General features: G+C 39.3%; 1 protein-coding gene across 1 annotated transcript in view; it reads left to right on the forward strand.

The window, feature by feature from the left end:
* AATF (apoptosis antagonizing transcription factor) overlaps positions 1–15,903 on the forward strand; it is a 90,234-nt gene that overhangs the window by 54,974 nt on the left and 19,357 nt on the right. Inside the window, exons 9-11 of the mRNA XM_006756172.2 lie at positions 5,529–5,596; positions 7,414–7,494; positions 14,109–14,180. Of these exons, the coding sequence (XP_006756235.1) occupies positions 5,529–5,596; positions 7,414–7,494; positions 14,109–14,180 (221 nt within the window). The remainder of the gene's footprint in view (positions 1–5,528; positions 5,597–7,413; positions 7,495–14,108; positions 14,181–15,903) is intronic.

Genomic DNA, 15,903 nt, shown 5'->3' on the forward strand with positions numbered 1-15,903 from the left:
TAAAAATAATATATACTACTATTGATTTGTCAATTTTAGTCATTTATCAGATCATTTCTTGATTTTTGGTAGTGAGGCCCTAGCTCTCTTATATGCCCTCCCTCCACACTTCAGTTCTCCATTCTCCATGTACATTGTCAAGAGTTTTGTGAAAACAAGTGTTATACTGTTATAACTAAATAAATGTTCACAAATAATAGACTGTGATTACATTTCCTCACAAATTTGTTTTCTCCTAGAGCTAATACTACTTGTTTTTAAACAATTTGCTTCGTTTCCTGTGTATCTCTTGGTATTTTCCCCCCACTCACTCAAAATGCCTCAAGTATCTATACTAATAAAAGCCTATGTGGTCGTCACACCGTGATGCCCTCACACTGTAACAATCCATCACCAGGAGGCTGCGTGTGCAGCGGGTGTGCGCGGGTGGGCGGGGACTTGATGCTGTGTATGTGGCGCGGAGGTGGGTCCCGGTGGCTCCACATGGCATGGAGGCGAGACCCCTGGCTCTGGCCTACCTCTTTGGGGCAATTCATCCAGGAGCCCTGGATGGGTGGGTGGGGCCTACCTCTTTGGGGAGATCAATCACGGGGCCCCCACACTATGAGAGGGCACAGGCCAGGCTGGGAAACCCCCACCCCCAATCTTCCGAGTGCATGAATTTCATGCACCAGGCCTCTAGTATAAAATAACCTATTACTTTCCCCCTCCTTCTGTCTTTTCACCAGAGACCTTCCTCCAGAGGTCCCTGGACTTTGTTTTTTCTAGAATGGCTGCTCCCAGGGCCACTGTCATCTGCGGTCTTGCCTTAGCTTCTTTCCTGAGTTAGACCTATTTCTGAGCATCTTATTCTTTTTCTTTCTTGCTGTATGCTCTCATTTTACTGAAGCATAACTTCCTGTGAAAGGAGTATGTGGAAAGTAAATTGTTAAGGACCTGCATGTGTGAAAATGTCTTATGTAACTCTCATACTTGGTTAACACTTTGGCTGTGTATGGAATTTGAAGTTGAAAGTCATTTTCCTTAGAATTTTTAAGGCATTGCTCAGCTGTCCTCTGGTATCTGCTGTTGCTATTGAGATGTCTAATCCCATTTAGATTTTCATTCCTTAAATGACTATATAATTTATTGTCAAAACTAGGACACTTAAGGTGCTTGCCTTGAAAGAATATTAGGATAGCAGCATATCCGGGACTCTCCGGGGTAAACTGGGACATGCAGTCACCCTCTTTAATATGTGACCTGTTTTTCTCTAGTCATTTAGGATCTTCTCTTTGCTTCTTGTGTTCCACATTTCATGATGATATGTCTTGGGAAAAATCTTTTTTCATTCCTTGTACTAGATCTTTGTAGGTTCATTCCTGTCTTTTGATTTTGGGAAATTTTCATTGTTTCTTAAATAATGTTCTCCCAGCCTTTGTTAGTCAGATGTTTGACATTCTGGATTGTCTTCCAGATTTTTTTTTTCTCACAAATAAGCAAGGGGATATTATTTTTTCACCTCTTGGTTTTGTATCTGAAAGATTTTTGTATATTTACCTTCCAGTCATTCTATTGAAATTGAATTTTTTTCTGTTTGTGTTTAATTTCTTGTTTTACTTTTTTTCTCAGCATCCTGTTGTTATGGAAGTGTATCCCCCACCCCCAACCACCCCCCGTTGCTTCCTTGAGTCCCTTTTTTTTCTGTTTGTGTTTTGGTCTGTGTCTGAGGCTTTCTTCAGATGCTGATGATCCTTACCTGTCTCTTCATATTTAAGAGGAAGGCATTCAAAAGTATCTCTGAAAACTGACCATAGCTTTTTTGGCTTCTTTATAACTGTGCTGTGAACTCACCTCTTTTGACTGGAATATTCTCAAATTCAGAACTAGGACATTTTATTTTCTGGGGAGGGAGAACATGGATCAGCCCTGCAGTCTCTCCAGAAAAGACTCCTCCTCTGCTCTGCTGCCTAGATGGTTTAATGTGTGGGTGCTAGCATTCTGTGCCTAAGGTATGGGAAGGAAGCTGAAGGGCCCAGAGAGAAACACAGTGTCTTTCCCTTATGCCTCATCCCAGCCTTCAGTGCCTCCTGTTTCTCTGTCTGGCGCTTCTGTGGCTCAATTTTTCCAGAGAATCAAACTTCCTTACCCCCCCTTCACCCCCCACCCTCTCCAGTGAGAGGAAGTGGTGAGGGGGTAATGGAGAGGACCCAGTAGTTCTGCCCCCTCCCCTTCTCCACCTTTCATGGTAACTGCCACTCCAAGAGCTCATCTTCCTAAGGTTTCTGTGGGTCTAATTAGCTCCACCCCCACCTTATTCCCTCTGGGCACTTGAGTGATAACTTCCTTTTACTCCTCCATCTCCTGACTGTCTTTGAAAAATTTATGAAAATCTGTTCTCATTAGCTCTTCCTTTCTCTTCTTTCTTGTGGGTTAATACATTTATTTTATTCCTCTACTGTCTTTAGAGGCTTGAGAAGGGAGAAGAAATAAACTAATGTGTTCAATCTGCCATTTTTAACTGATTCTGGCATACATTTTTCTAGGGAGAGTATTATAAATGCTGATTAGATGCTGCATAGTACTAGCAATGCTATTCCTCATGTATGTTGTTATGGGTTAAATAGGCTTCTGTGGGCTGACCTGGAAACCTAATGCTATCTATGATTTTCCCCTAGAACTCGAGAAACAATCCAGCTTTTCTGAGTTGACTCTCTGGAGGAATTATAACAGTCTAGAACAAAAATATTTCACTCATCGCTCCATTTCCCAAGTCACATAGAAAATTACAAATATTGTGTCATCGTCAAAATTAAAAGCTCCAATAACTGTAACCAAAACCTGAATTTTAATGGAAAAGTTTGTTCATAAAGTTCAGCTTATAAAAATTGAACTGAGAAGCAAAATTGAATTCTTCAGCGATATCCCTAAAGCTTCATTTTTTTTCTGCAACTTTTCTGAAAGCAGTCTTTCTAATTAAATTTAAACCCAGTGATAGTGATAGCTGTGGGAAATAGTAATAGCCATGGGAATAGTTTACTTGTATTTTCTTGCTACCTTTTTATTACTACTATGCACACAACAGGATCTTTTGAAATACTGGATTGAATAAACTAGACAGCCAGATAGACCAAGAAAACCATCTTCCTAATCACGAATGACTGAAAATAGCCATGCAAGGCACTTGGGTGGTGTAAATGCAAACCAGCATATGTAAAGTACCCAGAGTGCTGGAAAGTAAACACTGCACCAACCTGGTGTTTGGATTGCAGAGGCCACTGCAAGTGTAATGGATCCACTGCAGTTGTGCGGCTCCTATTTTCAGCCTCCGGGAAGGACATATGGGGCTTTCTTCTAGAGGATCACCCCTTTGTACTGGGGCAGCCTTCCATGAGCACTTGCTCCCAGTGGCCATGACAGCCCCAGTCTCAAGGGATCAGAGCTGATTAGGAAAACCAGGAACGGTTATAATTTCTTATGTGGCTGGAACAAGGTAAGGGCAGTGAAATGCAGTCATTCCATTTCTGTTTTCTCTCTTTCTCTCTCTCTTCTTCTTCTTTATCTAAAAAAAAATTTTTTTTTATTACTAACCTCTCCCTCTTTTCCCTCCCAACCTTGCTTTTGACAGCATATTGACTAGGGACCAGAAGCCCATTTTTGCTTAGCCTTAAGGGCAGCTGTTTACAGAGTAGCAGTGTTACAGAGGTTTACTGTGTCGTATGTCTGTGTAACACTGGATTTGGATCTTGTATTTAGCTGCCAGAAGTGACTGTGATGAAGTAGGAGAGATAAACTGATAGATTGGCTGCCAGAAAGGTGTTGGGAATCAATCAGATAAACAGGGTAGAGAAATAGCTTGCTGTTTTCTAGTGATAATAAACCAGTGGCTTCTGGTCCCCGCATTTTAAACATAATTGCTATAGTAATAGTGTCTAAAATAAGCAAATGAGAAAACATCACAGGCAGTTCTTTAATTGCAATTGAGATATCCTTTTCCCTTTTACAATAAAGATTCATCTTATATGGAAATTAATATTTTTATAAATTTGTCTTATTTCTTCCAGTGCCTACTTACATAAATGAAAATGAGAGCATGAACTACTTTCATAGGAGTTTATTCCTCCTTCTCTATCCTCCCACAGTCTTCAGTTATTTAACTTGGTGAAATATCTGTATTGCTGCCATGCCTTACCTATTAAGCAATTACTTATTATTGTGAAGAAACAAGTTTTATAGTGAAACTAGTATTATTGACAGATGATTAGCAAGAACTAGTTTATTTTGGTGTCTCCCCTTAGATTTCTCTTAGAAGATTTTTGGAATTTTAATCTCTGTTCCTATTCCCCTGCATACTTACAGCACTTATATAGGAGAGATGATATGCAGTTTTATTATTGTAATTTAAAATTCTCCTCTTTTAATGTTTACCTTTTAAATCCATTGCTTTTCTTTACCTAGGACTTTTAAGACCCAGTGCAAATGGTTAGGTCTGTGTGAAAGATACAGATTTATACTCTGATTGCATGCAGTGGACTACCCAGGATTAAGAGGAGAGTAGAAGAGTAGGATAGAGTTCCTATGGAGTTTATTGCATAGGATGAGAGACTGGTTTTCTGTGGTTTATTTGTAATGCGCACATGTCTTTTTTTAGGTTCTCTCTTAAAATTATTGTGGCTGTGAATGTGTTGGTGTCATATATGGTTAATTCACTTAATAGTTAGCAAGGTAGAGTACTAGCTATGGAAAGCAAGAGAATGAAGTCCACACCTTTAATTATCCTATATAATAAAAGGCTAATATGCAAATTGTCCCCTCAACCAGGAGTTTGACCAGGTGGTGCGGCCCCGCCCTATAGTCCCCCCACCCTGATTGGGGGCGGGGCCGGCCCGCCAATCACCCACAGCCCCTCCCCCTAGCCAGCCCCTCCCCCATCACCCCTCCACCCTGATCAGGGGCGGGGCAGGCCTGCCAACTTTCTCCGTCCTCTCCCTCTGGCTGGCCCAGCCCGATCAGCCCCGGGGCCGGCCGGCCAGATCGCACCCGTGCATGAATTCATGCACTGGGCCTCTAGTATATAATAAAGGCTTTTGCCTGAGGAAGACCTTCCTGACTGCTGGAGATTATAGGTCAGAAGTTAACTATGTACCATGATCCTGTTCGTGAGAAGCTGATGCATCTTCCTTTTTGCCACATAGCCCTTCCCACCTGACCTTTTAAAGATTCTCCATTGATATCGATGAGGTGGACAAAACTAATAAAAACAATGAAGGGCATGTTGCAGATTCATTAATCCATTTGAAATGAACTGCAGTACAATAAGTCTTACAAATGGACTTCTGTTCTCAGCTACTGCTCTAGCCACCTTTTTAAGGATATATAAATATGAAAGGGTTAATGGGAATTCAGTCATGCTCTTGCCATTGAGTTGTCCCTTATTTATTGTAGTTTTAGAGACGTTGCTATGCCATTCAAAACTCCTACAGTGTCCTTTTAAAGTTAGTTGGTGCTGGGAGAAATAAATAAACCAGTTGCTTTATTTTTTCCCCTAGCTCCTTCGAGAACTCATAGAACGGAAGACCAGCTCATTGGATCCTAATGATCAGGTGGCCATGGGAAGGTAATTTAGATATGGCTTTCTGTTTATGCAAGCAGCCTACATAATAGTTTCTTCCTTTGATTTCCTTTAATTCTGCCTCCAAGGTAATGATTGGCCCTATGATTATAGAAGTTGAGTAAGATTATAAAAGCTAGAAAAACAAAGTGATGGAAACCCTAATTGTTTACCCTACATTCCCTTAGGTGCAGTTGGAATAAGAGAATATAAATACATGTTTGTTCTAGGGTTTTTCAAAATCCTTCTTATGCTCTGTGTTCTCTGATTTGTATTGTGACTGTATCTGTATCAATTTCTGACCAGTGGATAAAAAGAAACCCCAAATGTGTGCTCTCAGCTGTCAGATGTGGCACTGCCTACAACAGGTTCCTTGTTGAATCTGTTTTGTTAGAGTCTGCCCTAATTTAGACCTCCACCCCTCAGTAAAAGCTTCAGCACAATTAGAAATGGAACGTGGCAGCATTACCCAGATGTCAGGGGAGAATGCAAAGTAGTGAAGGAAGGCTCTTGTGTGTATGCTTCATCCTGTGGTTGGAAAATAAAAAGGGCATTTAGAGTGCTACCTAATGAATAGTGTACATTTAAATAGCCATGAGCCATAATTTGCAAAAGCCTGAAAGGAAACAAAAGCTGCAAGTGCCAGAGTAGATTCTTTGCAGAGAAACATTTGGAGAATGCAAAGAAAAATTTGTGTTGACGAAATAATTTTGAGTAAAACATTATTTGAATTTTAGGATAGGATGTTGTTGGTATTTTGTGTCTCCCTGGAATGTTATAGAGAGCTGTTCACTATAAATTTAATGTGATAGCGTAAATTGTATTTAAGTGGTGATTATATTGTACATTTATCTCACTTTACAATAAAATAGATTATGGTAATTAAGATTATATTAAGATTACAGTAATTGGATTTCCCTATTCCCCCCCCCCATGTTGAATTTTCATTGTATAAATCAGGTAAGATGACGAGCTTCTACTGTTTCTCCTTCTTCATTTTTCCCCATTTGTTCATATGAGCAATTTATGAAGATTTTTTTAGCCCAGTATCTTTTATTTGAAAAATTAATTCCTTTTCATCTAAAATGATTGTAGAAAACGTAAATCTTGTTTTGATCCTGACTCAAACAAAATAACTGTAAAATTGAGACAATCTGGAACATTTGAAGACTGACTGAATATTTGATAGTAAGGAATTATTGTTAACTGTTTTTATATGTGTCAGTGGTATTGAGATTATACTGAGAGGGGAGGAGAGTCCTTACCTTTTAGCAACACATTCTGAAATATCACAGATTAAATAAAAAATAGTAAAATTACTGTAAAGCTGGTATCAGTAGTGGATAATTATTTTAAAAATTAGCAAAAAATGGAAAGCACAAGAAAAAGCAGTTGGGTATTAACAAAGGTAAAATTAGATTTAAAGAATTCATGTGTTTAAATCACACAGGATTTGCAATATTAGTAATAGAACTTGCTGCACAGCTAAAACATTAAAAGCAAACCCAAGCAGCTGTACTCAATTTGATGGGTTTTTCTACAGACTGATAGATTTATTTAGTGCTTGTCACAGCAGCTCCAAATACTAAGGAGCATTGTTAACCAAATTTGCTGTAGAATTTCCCAGCTGCCATTTGTTTTTTTACCATTGCACAAATCTTCTTCAATTGATTAGTCACTTTGGCCCCAGACTATCTTGAGGAACTTCATGTAGGTTGATGATTTCTTTCTGCAGGGTTGTTAGTGGGAAAAATTCCAATTTGTCAATACGTATAACTATTTCTGTTAGTGATGATGCATAACATTGCTTGTGAATTTCCCAGGCAGTGGCTTGCAATCCAGAAGTTACGAAGCAAAATCCACAAGAAAGTAGATAGGAAAGCCAGCAAAGGACGGAAACTTCGGTGAGTTACTTTTCAGAAAAAATTTCCACATATTTGTTAATACTTCTCTTCTCTTGCATTTTGCCTATTATGTCATTTTACTATTTCTTCTGGTGATTCTGTTTTTAAGGATCAGAAAAATAACTAAAACAATATTTGAGACTTTTTCTGACCCAATTTTCCTTACTCTAAAATGGAAATAATGATCTTAGGGGTTTTTTGTTCTACTCTTGTAAATGGGTAGGTTATGTAATATCTGCATTTCTCTGAAGGAGAAATAAGTAAACAAGGCAAGATAGTTGAAATGTCTTAGTTTAAAAAAGTGATTTCTGTAGAATGCTATAAAATTTTTGTTTTGGAGTTTTATTTAGAATAGGATTATATTGGTTCATTTCATGATGCTATACATGTACACACTATGCTAAAAAGTTATAATTAAAGATTCCAGAGAATGTTAACAATGTGCTTAAATGAGATGAGAAGTATAATTTTTATGAGAAAACCAAGAAATTTCTGACTATAGGAAAACTCTCAACCCTGTGATTTCTTTAAGGTGTCTTATAAATATGCAGAGAAAAAAAGGAATGAGAATAGGAGTGTTTTAAATTTATGCTTTTAGATTTAGATTCCTTGTAACTATGTGTATTACATTGTATCATTCACAAACAGCTTCCATGACAAAGAATCTACTTGTAATTCAGGTGCACATTGAAAAAAATTCTTAAACTCATTGTGTTAGGATAGTTTTAGGCAGGTGGCTAATCCCACATCCTTATTAGAGCCTGCCTGTCATTAAATTCCCTTCTGATCTCTCTCATTTTTAAATACCTTCAGAGAAGCAGATTTCACAACTACTTTAATGAACCTGTTTGAGTGTTTAACAGAACTTCTCAGGAAATGCTTATTTTTCGATAGCTTTGCAGAAATTACCTTTTTTCACGTGTTGAAATTTCCAAATCTTCATAGTTCCCCAGGTTTGTTTTTAGAGTAGTGGTTAAGAGCATGTACTTGAGAGCCAAACTGCCAGAATTTAAATTCCAGCTTTGACATTGATTAGTAGTTACTTTGGGCAAAACCTTAAACTCTCTGTGCTGGTGCCTTCATCTGTAAAATGGGGGTAATAGTAGTACTGGATTGTAGGATTGCTATGAGGATTAAGAGAGTAAGTATATTTGCTACTCTTAGAACAGTGTCAGGTACATAGTATAAATATTTGTTGCCATTATTACCATTATTATTATTGCTATTATTACTCCAAGTGTTCATTTACTTGCTGGTTCACATGCATGCGTCTTTTGTACATGTCTCTTCTATACACGCCACCCATGTACGGACTTGAAAAAGAAAGTTACTAATAGTACTGTATAATTGGCCAAGCTTATTCTTTAATTTTGTGATCAGATATTTCCTCCAGTATCGTGCTTTAAAAATTATAGCTATATGAGACAATACATGTTCTCTAGAGAGAGAAGCCCAGGATTTCAAATTAGAAGACTTGGGTTCAAATCCTGGCTCTGTCTGGCTATATAATTTTGCTTGTTCTTTATTCTCTGTGCCTCACTTTCTCACTTATTAAGTGGAGATAATAATCTCTACTTTAAAGATTTGGTTTGACATTACTTTGGTTGTAAGCCTTCCCCAACTCCATCAAGTATTCCCTTATTCTCCGCTCTGTTGTCTCATAATATCTTATAGTGTATTAAATGCCTAGTTTGTGGGCGGATCTGTTTTCCCCATTGCACCATGAGCTTAAATATAAAGGCCATGTCCATATTAGTTAAAGGTTTTAGGTTGCAAATAAAGGAAACCTATTTAAACTAAAACAAAAAACAACAAGATTTGGTTTGAGGATTAAAATAATGTATAAATGTCTGGTACATAGTTAAACATTCGAAAGTGTTAGTTTTTTTTGTTTTGTTTCTCTTGTGTGTATCTCTTGGCATTACTGTTGCAAATATATGCTCTTCAAAAGAATTGAGAGAGGAAAATAATGCCTTTTCTACATATTTTACTGTTATAAATTTTAAACTATTGGGACAAGTAGCTATAGTTGTGTGCCTCTCGAGAGCAAGAATTATGCTTCTTTATCCTTTAAGACAATTCCAACCTTATTATCTGCTATAGTGCCTTATAGACATTAGTCAGCCAGAAAATGTTTTTGGATGATTATGACAGTAAAATGAACATGCTCATCAGGTAATGAGAAATGGTAGGAAGTCTAAACATAACACAGATTAAGAAACCTGGATGAGTGTTGGAAAAGTGAGCATGGCAAACACCTCAGGAGAGCTATGGGTCTGTTGTTTTCCAAATCAAAATGAATTTATCGCCCTAGCTGTTTTGGCTCAATGGATAGAGTGTTGGCCTGCGGACTGAAGGGTTCTGGGTTTGATTCCAGCCAAGGGCATATGCCTGGGTTGTGGGCTCAGTCCCAAGTGGGGGGCGTGCAGGAGGCAGCCAATCAATGATTCCCTCTCATCATTGATATTTCTGTCTCTCTCTTCCTCTCCCTTCTTCTCTGAAATCAATAAAAAAAAAAAAGAAATATATTTTAAAAAATGAATTCATCAGAGTTGTTATTTATTAGGTTAAAAAATTTAGAAAAAAAGGGTTTTGTTTTAATAGCAACTGCTTTTCTTATATTTATTAAACCTCATTAAACTGTTCATCAGAGGTATGTGTTACTAATATATTTCTGTGTTTGTAGCATTTTGATAGTGATTGAGATTATAAATCTCCATAAATCCAGAGGCCTTTGACATCTTATTCTGACAACAGGCAAGCAGGAGATAGACATTCTGCTCAAACAGGACTAAACATAAAAAGATAAGAAGGGATTTTTTAAAAGATAAGAAGGGTTTCTTCTGAAGTTCTAGGAGCCATATTAGGAGCTGGATAAGACCCATTTTGCCCTCGAGGGGTATGTAGTCCGGAGACATGGCAGACAGTTAGCCAATAAGTGATGCTGTGTGGGAAGTGCTGTGGTAGAGATCATCCTGGTACAGGGATTACCTGACTCACTCTGGGTGAACCCAGACTGCTCAGGGAGACTTCCTGTAAGGTTCAGCGTCCACACTTCACACTGAGCAGTCTAGGAACAGTTAGCCAGTGAAAGGCCAAAAAGAATAATGTTTGCAAAAATGTGTCTTGAGAGTATACATGGCCATGTGGGGAACTGCAATTACTTTGTTTTGGGAGAGACCTAAAGTGAATAAGAAATGAGGCTGTATGAGTAGTGAGTGCTTGATCATAGCCAGTTGAAGAAACTTGGACTTGATTCTATAGACTATAGTGCGTCATTTAGGACTTTGGGCAGAGGGATGTTAGCACATTTCAGTTGCATTTTAGAAAGATGAAAGGAGATGAAGGAAAGTGAGAAGGTTAGAGTTGACTCTCAAGAGTTTTCAGAGGGAAGCTGGAAGATGAAATCGATTTTTTGTCTTTAAGGGAAGGAGTAGATTCAGTTTTTTAATATGCTGAATTTAACACAACCTTGAGAAATCCAGGTGCAAGGTGGGGTCCCTAGATTGGATCCTAGAAAAGAGAAAGGACATTGGAGTAAACATGGGTGAAATTTGAGTAAGGTATGTAATTTAGTTGATAGTATTATACCAGTGTTAATTTCCTGATTTTGACAATTACACTATGTTTAGGTAAATTATTAACATTAGAGGAAGTTGGGTGAAGTTAAACATGAATCCCTACTATATGTTTGCAGCTTTTCTATAAGTCTGAAATTATTGCAAAATGAAAAGAAAAAGAAAAGTAATGAATGTGGTCATGTGTTTTGGTTTTTCAGTTTTGTCATCTGTGTTCACCTGGCTCTCAACCATAAACGTGAGGGATGTGGTCAGAATCAGAGAATGATCCTTACTAATAGTTATATAGTGATAACTAACATTTATGAAACTCTCACCGTTGGGCCCTGCAGAGATAGAAAAAGTACAGACTGTGATGCTAAACTGTCTAGGTTTGAAATCTGACTCTTCCACTGACTGGCCTTGAGAACTGGGGCACGTAACTTTATATCTCTGAGCTGCAATTTCCTCATCTATGAGGAATGAAAAGTCACATCTCATAGGTTGTTGTGCAGGTTAAATTAGCTAATTCATGTAAAGTGTCAAAGAAAACAACTTACCCAGCATTACAGAGCTAGTTTGTAGCAAACAGGGATTTGAGCTAATTGGTCTGATTCCAGAGCCCATGCATATAACCTCTGGATGTTGAATTGTTTCTCTGGCAGGACCAAATGGCCACAGCAGGCGCCAGAATGACAGCTGGGCTACATTAGCATTCTGCCCTGAAAGATTAAACCAAGTGGCCCAAGCTAGATGAGAATATTATGAATACTTCCTTAAATTAGACCTCAACTAGCTATCATCATTGATACTAGGTTCTACCATTGAGCAAGTTTTGCGCTTTGTTTGTGATAGGGTTGCAAAGATAAGACTTCCAGAAATGTTATAACAACAATGAACAGTACCCTGTGGAAATATTAGTTGAAATGTAGCAGGTCAGTGGCATCAGTCTGGTCAAACTGAGCATGGCACCTTGCTGGTTGGATACTGGAAAATAATTTACAAAAAAGAAGAATATTTTGGTCTGGCCGCAGTGGCTCAGTTGGTTGAGCATTGTCCTGTGCACCAAAAGGTTGCATATTTGATTCCCAGTCAGGGCACATACCTGGGTTGAGGGTTTGATTCCTGGTTGAGGAGCATATGGAAGGCTCACGGTGTTTCTCTCACATTGATGTGTCTCTCTCCTCCCTCCCCCCCCCCTTCCTCTCTCTAAGCATCTCCTTGGATGAGGATTAAAAAATGTATATATTTTGATTTTTAGAAATAATTATAACATAACTATTGATTATCAGTATTTTACACAGCAGCATATATAAGTGGATTTGACTGTGATTTAATCAGAATCTGTAATGTAAATGAATTAGATTTTCAATGAGATGTCTACTGTGTTTGTCTCTATTCTTCTGCACAGAATTACATTTATCTTAGTATGATTGGTAAAAGGCATTTTAATACTAAAACATACATTCATCCTCAGCAGTACTGAGAGTAGATGAAATGCATTGCTTTAAGTACACATTACTAAATGTCTTTAATCTGATTACTTCTTAAAGCTTGTCTTTCATCATGCAGTTAATAGTTATTGAATATATTGTATTACAGTGTAAAGGTATTCCACAGAGCAGTGCCATCCAATAAAAATATGTATTATAGCCCTAGCCAGTTTGACTCAGTGAAAAGAGGTCAGCCTATGGACTGAAGGGCTCTGGTTCGATTCCAATCAAGGGCACATACCTCGGTTGCAAATTCCTCACTGGCCTGCACCATGCTAGTGGGGAGGGAGGAAGGTGTGCGGGAGGCAACCAATCGATGTGTTTCTCTCACATCGATATTCCTCTGTCTTTCCCTCTCTCTCCCACTCTCTCTAGAAATCAATGGAAAAATATCCTCAGGTGAAGATAAAAAATAAAAAAAATACACACACACATTATGTATTACATATGTAATTTTAAATGTTCTAGCAGCCACATTGAAAAACTAAAAAGAAACAGTGTATCTTAGATTTACAGCACATCTCAGTTCAGATAAACCACACTTCAAGTGCTCAGTAGCCATAGGTGGCCAGTGGCTACTGGATTAGACAATACAACTAGGGAGTATAGTTCATAGTCTTTGTCCAGAAAGTGAATTATTGTCTTTGGACACAGCCAAGAATAGTATTCATTTTTAGATGGACACCAAAGTTTGGTGAAACCTAAGATACTAAAATATATCTATTAACAGTATTTATGTTTTATACTTATATAAAAAGGTTAGGTAAATACAGGTACCCCCCAGAAAATATGTACACTCTTTAACAGCTGATAGCCCAATTTTGAAAATGAAATGTATTTTAATAAACACTGCTTTTGTAATTATTCAGAGTGTGTGTATACATTTTTTTTGCACACCCTAAAGTTATACTCTTACATATATATGTTTTAACATATCTTTATTGATTTCAGAGAGGAAGGAAGAGGGGAGGAGAGAGAGAAACATCAATGATGTAGAAACATCAATGATGAGCGAGAATCATTGATTGGCTGCCTCCAGGCATGTGCCCTTGGCTGGAATCGAACCTGGGATCGTTCAGTCTGCAGGCTGACGCTCTATCCACTGAGCCAAACCAGCTAGGGCTACTCTTACATATTGACATAACCTTTGGGAGGGCATTTTGACTCAGTTTTTAATTTTAAATATGTATGGCTTTCACTTCATCAGCAGTTTCACAATTTACCTCACAGAAATATGTGAACAAACATAGAATAATTTGTATAACTATCTGGAGTAATGTTTAAGGGAGTAACGTTTAGTACATTGCTTAGGGCACAGTGTATCTCCGTTTGGGGGCTGAGATATAAATGGATCCATGTGAACTGCTGTCATTTACAAGGTGCTGTTACCAGACTTTTTTCCTGGGGAGGAAGAAGGGTTCTGTAGCTGTGAGTGTTACATGCCTATCTTTGTCCCCTGCTCAGCTCTGGAGCCAAATGTTCCAAGTTTGTTAGCTCATAGAATGTGCTTCCTTTTCTAGTTTAATAGTTACTAATGTTGCTACCTGTTTCCTGCTTTATTTAGGTTTCATGTCCTTAGCAAGCTACTGAGCTTCATGGCACCTATTGACCATACCACAATGAATGATGACGCCAGGTGAGTAATAGATTAATTATGTGTCTCAAATGGCTTCATGACAGCCTTATATTGACCTGTTCTACAGCCCGTCACCCTCTCCATTTCTTCTTATCAGTTAACCATTTGTCATTGGCATCATAGCAAGGGTACTTGTCACATCTCTTCACTCGCATAATTACTGTAAAACCAAAACAAAATTTCCATACATCTCAATGTTGCCTCTGGTGGATTTTTGTTTGATTTTGCTGTTTTGTTTTGTTTTTAACTTTAGCCACCTGCCCAGTGCACCTGAGCTCTTGTCTAGGACAGACAGGTCAGGACAGCACATGCACTTGATTTATGTTCAGGGGTTTTGTGCATATGCTGTCCTTTTAAAAATGGCAGTAGAGATGTGCATTATGTTGTGTGTGTTCAAGCTGCTGTTGAGGATTGTTGTGTGTGTTTTTTTAAGTATTTTTATGAAAGAAGTACATGCTCACTTTATAAAGCTGAAAAAAAAATAGAAATGTATACTTATAATATTAGAGTTCAGAGATAACCATTTTAAAAATAATTCCTTCTATATTTATTAGCTGGCAGTCCTATATAATAAAAGGCTAGTATGCAAATTGACCAAATGGTGGAACGACCAGTTGCTATGACATGCACTGACCACCGGGGCGGGGCAGACACTAAACGCAGGAGCTGCCCCCCTGGTGGTCAGTGAGCTCCCACATGGGGAGTGCTGCTCAGCCAGAAGCCAGAAGCCAGGCTCCTGGCTGGCAAGCACAATGGTGGTGGTGTTGGGAGCCTCTCCTGCCTCTGCAGCAGCACTAAGGATGTCCAACTGACAGCTTAGGCCCACAGGCTCCTGGACCGCGAGAGGGCACAGGCCAGTTGAGGGACCACCCCTTCCCTCCCCCGTGCACAAATTTCGTGCACCAAGCCTCTAGTCTATATAATAAACGCCTAAGCAACCAACCGTTATGGCGGAACAACCAAAATGACCGGTCGCTATGATGCGCACTGATCACCAGGGGGCAGACATTCAATGCAGGAGCTTCCCCCTGGTTGCTCAGCCAGAAGCCAGGTTCACAGCAGCACTAAGGAGCAGTGAGCTGAGTGGTAAGGAGCGAGCAGGCAAGGCAGCAAGGAGCGAGAGATCCTGGATTTTGAGAGGGATGTCCGCTTGATGGCTTAGGCCTGATCTCCCTAAGCCGGCAAGCAGACATCCCCCTAGGGGTCCCAGACTGCAGGAGGGCACAGGCTGGGCTGAGGGGACCCCCTCCCAATGCACAAATTTTGTGCACTAGGCCTCTAGTCTATTATAATGTAATAGGGCACAGTGTCCGGCCTGTGCCCATTTGCAGTCCAGGACCCCTTGGGGGATGTCCACCTGTTGACTTAGGCCCACTCCCCGGCGGATCAGGCTTATGCTTGCAGTCAGACATCCTTCTGGCAGCCAGAGAGCCCTCGGGGGATGTCCGACTAAAGGCTTAGGCCCCCAAGGAATCGGGCCTAAACTGTTAGTTGGACATTCTTAGTGCTGCCACAGAGGTGGGAGCGGCTCCTGCCACCACCTCCACACTGGCCAGCCATGAGCCAGCTTCTGGCTGAGTGGCACTACTCCTCGGTCTGACCTAAACCCTAGAGATTAGTACTTCATTTTACAACTTTTTCTCGGTTTATAGGCAGCAGCAAACTCAGACCACACACTCAGGTGTGCAAGAAATGTTGCTTTCTTTATTGCTTAGAAATCAAA

Source organism: Myotis davidii, unplaced genomic scaffold, assembly GCF_000327345.1.
Source record: "Myotis davidii unplaced genomic scaffold, ASM32734v1 scaffold993, whole genome shotgun sequence".
In the NCBI taxonomy this organism is placed as follows: Eukaryota; Metazoa; Chordata; class Mammalia; order Chiroptera; family Vespertilionidae; genus Myotis; species Myotis davidii.